Source organism: Aplysia californica, unplaced genomic scaffold, assembly GCF_000002075.1.
Source record: "Aplysia californica isolate F4 #8 unplaced genomic scaffold, AplCal3.0 scaffold00001, whole genome shotgun sequence".
Taxonomy (NCBI): Eukaryota; Metazoa; Mollusca; class Gastropoda; order Aplysiida; family Aplysiidae; genus Aplysia; species Aplysia californica.
Window position 1 is genome coordinate 2404036 of NW_004797271.1, and position 2747 is coordinate 2406782.

Consider the following 2747-nt stretch of genomic DNA (forward strand, 5'->3'; position numbering starts at 1 on the left):
CCTCATGTTTACATGAAAATAATATGTTACCTTTTGAATGTATCAGAACAGGGCAACGTCGATAACAGTCAGTTCCTACTTATTGTGGTATGATAAAGCAACACCTGTGACAATCATTTTCTACTCAATGTCCCACAACAAAACCACGCCCCTGCAAACCATAATTTATTACTAAATGTCAAATAACAAAGAGTTAGCCACGCTCCCTGACAAACACTTTCTTCTCGATATCCCACCAAAACAAATACCAAAATCCCTGCCAATCATAATCAATAAGAATTGATGTATCCTAGAAACCCCACAACAAAACCATGCCCCCTGTCAATCACTGTCTACTTGATGTCACACAACAAGGCCACGCCCCTGAGGGTCCAGTAATCCGCGTTCTTCACCGTCTTCAAGAAGAGCGGGAAGATGTAGGTCAGATCAGTACGGTTAGGCTTCTTGTAGACCGGACATTCGTACACGTTGCCCGCCCGCTGCTTCTCCTGGTTGTTGGCAAACACGTGCACCACAGGCAGGGGCGTGTACAACACTTTGGCGGTGGGCTCGATGAGGCGGGCGTTGCGACGGTCCCAGCCGGAGCCGTCCAGGAACAGACCGTACACGTAGACACCTGCCAGATCATCAGGAAATTATTATTTATAATGATGGAGGCATGAATTAGTACACCACCAGTGTTTTGTGCACGGGTTTGTTTTCCTTTTAAACTCAGAAAACCTACTCAAAACTATTATTATTGTTACTATTATTGTTGTTATTATTATTATTATTATTATTATTGTTATTATTATTGTTATTGTTGTTATAATTGTTATATTGTTGTTGTTGTTATTATTATCATTATTATTAGTTGTTGCTGTTGTTGATCCGGGTTTTTGTTGTTGTTGTCGTTATTATTATTGTTTCTGTTTTGTTGTTGTTGTGATTGTTATTGTGATTATAGTCATTATTATCGTCATCGAGAGCATTATTATTACTACTTTTATTATTATTATGCTTAAGTCAGAATAATAATAGCGGTAATAATTATACGGCTATAATAGTAATGACGACTGCACAAACACACAAACAACTTCTGTTCATTTCGCATATTCATACAATCAGCCAGACATCAATACATACGACGTACACACACACACACACATACACACACACACACACACACACACACACACACACACACACACACACACACAGCCCTCTGGAAGAGACGGAAAAGATACGACGACGACTCTTCCAGCCTGTATGACTTCCCTAAAACCTACCTTCACTTGGGCCAGACGAAATATCTTCTTTCATCAGTTTAGTCACTTCATTCTCAAGGATGACAGAGTCAAGGGCCCAACCCTTGTGGGCACGAGTGATCTCCTGTCTCATGGCAGTCAGGAAACCCTAAGGGTCAAAGAAAAGGCATATATCTCATAATATAAAGGCATCTATTAATATGTAGCAGTACTTTAGAACGTTGGTGTGATTAGTTTTATAACGCACCTTGCATCAGAGCTTATGCTTGTTACGGAGGTAAGGGTGGAGGTCATGAATACATTTGTGAACGTGTTTGTAACCGCTTTTTCTGTTGTAGTTATAGTTGTTGCTATTATTGTTGCCGTCGTTATTGCTGCAGCTGGTTCTGTTCCGGCTTTTAGTGGTAAGGGAATACATACATTTGTGAATGTTTTGGTAAGAGCTTGTACTGCTGCATGCTTTGAACAAAGACAAAGAGTGAAAGGGTTTTCTTTTCAAAGCTTTTGCTTAATATTTGTTAAGTGGAAAGATTAGGACCATACATTTGTGAACAAGTTCGCAAAATGTTTGATTTTTTCGGGGGGGGGGGGGGTACCGTTTTCTCTTCATCCACGAGGAATTGAAGATATTTGTGGATGTGATCGTAAGTGTCTGTGTTACCTCATCTAAGAGGATAAAATTTGATACGGTTACAAAGGTGAGTATTTTCCAAGTATTGGGGCTTAAGGCAAATTCGATTCCCATGTGCGGAATATTATGACATCCATTATCCCCGTCTATCTTCTAAGATGTATTTCATGCAGCGTGAATTAGATATATTTTAAAAAAGGTGTCTCAAACTCGCAGCCCGCATGTCAGTGGTCACAAGAGGCCCACGGGACGATTTGAACTTACTGATGAGCATCTTCAAGCCTTACTGAGGGGCTCACTCGTTTCCTTCCTCGAGTCAAACGTTACGGAACTTACTAGAAAAAAACAGCACCAGGTCCCTGGAGGCCAGTTGTAGGTATGAGAAGCCTATTTTATCTCGAAGAACCGTTCATGTTCTGAACTGTCATCGATAAAAATTGAGAAGATTAACTAAATTGTACTTTTCTTTTAAACACGTGACACTTTTTTTTGCGGAACCCTTGACGCTCACCCAGATACTACCTCTAGCGGCCCCCGGGTAATCTGACGTTGACACCAGTGATCTACATAGTACCAGCAGGGGAGAAAAGTCGTTCCTAAAAAAGAAACACTCAAGTCTTTATAAAAAATGTCTGACCTGTGGGTTGAAGAATCCAGTCATCCAGAAGGTGCTGGGGCGCCCGTCAAAGAGCCAGCTGTGGAACTGACTGTTGCGGTCCAGCAGGTCAGTGAACCAGAAACCGAGAGTTGTGGACTCCCATGAGACCTGGGTGGGGGGAGGGGAGAGGTGAAATGCAGTTAAGTAATATGCAACTAAGTATTTCTATTACTGTCACGTTTCCTAAACTTCCCCGCCGGAATTGGTCAAA

General features: G+C 41.4%; 1 protein-coding gene across 1 annotated transcript in view; it reads right to left on the reverse strand.

Annotated features, from left to right (window-relative positions):
• Nucleotides 1-6: 6 nt before the first annotated feature.
• LOC101861328 (dynein heavy chain 5, axonemal) overlaps nucleotides 7-2747 on the reverse strand; it is a gene marked incomplete in the record, with an annotated part of 153119 nt that continues 150378 nt past the window's right edge. Inside the window, 3 exon segments of the mRNA XM_013081818.1 lie at nucleotides 7-616; nucleotides 1269-1395; nucleotides 2516-2644. Coding sequence (XP_012937272.1) covers nucleotides 333-616; nucleotides 1269-1395; nucleotides 2516-2644 — 540 coding nt within the window.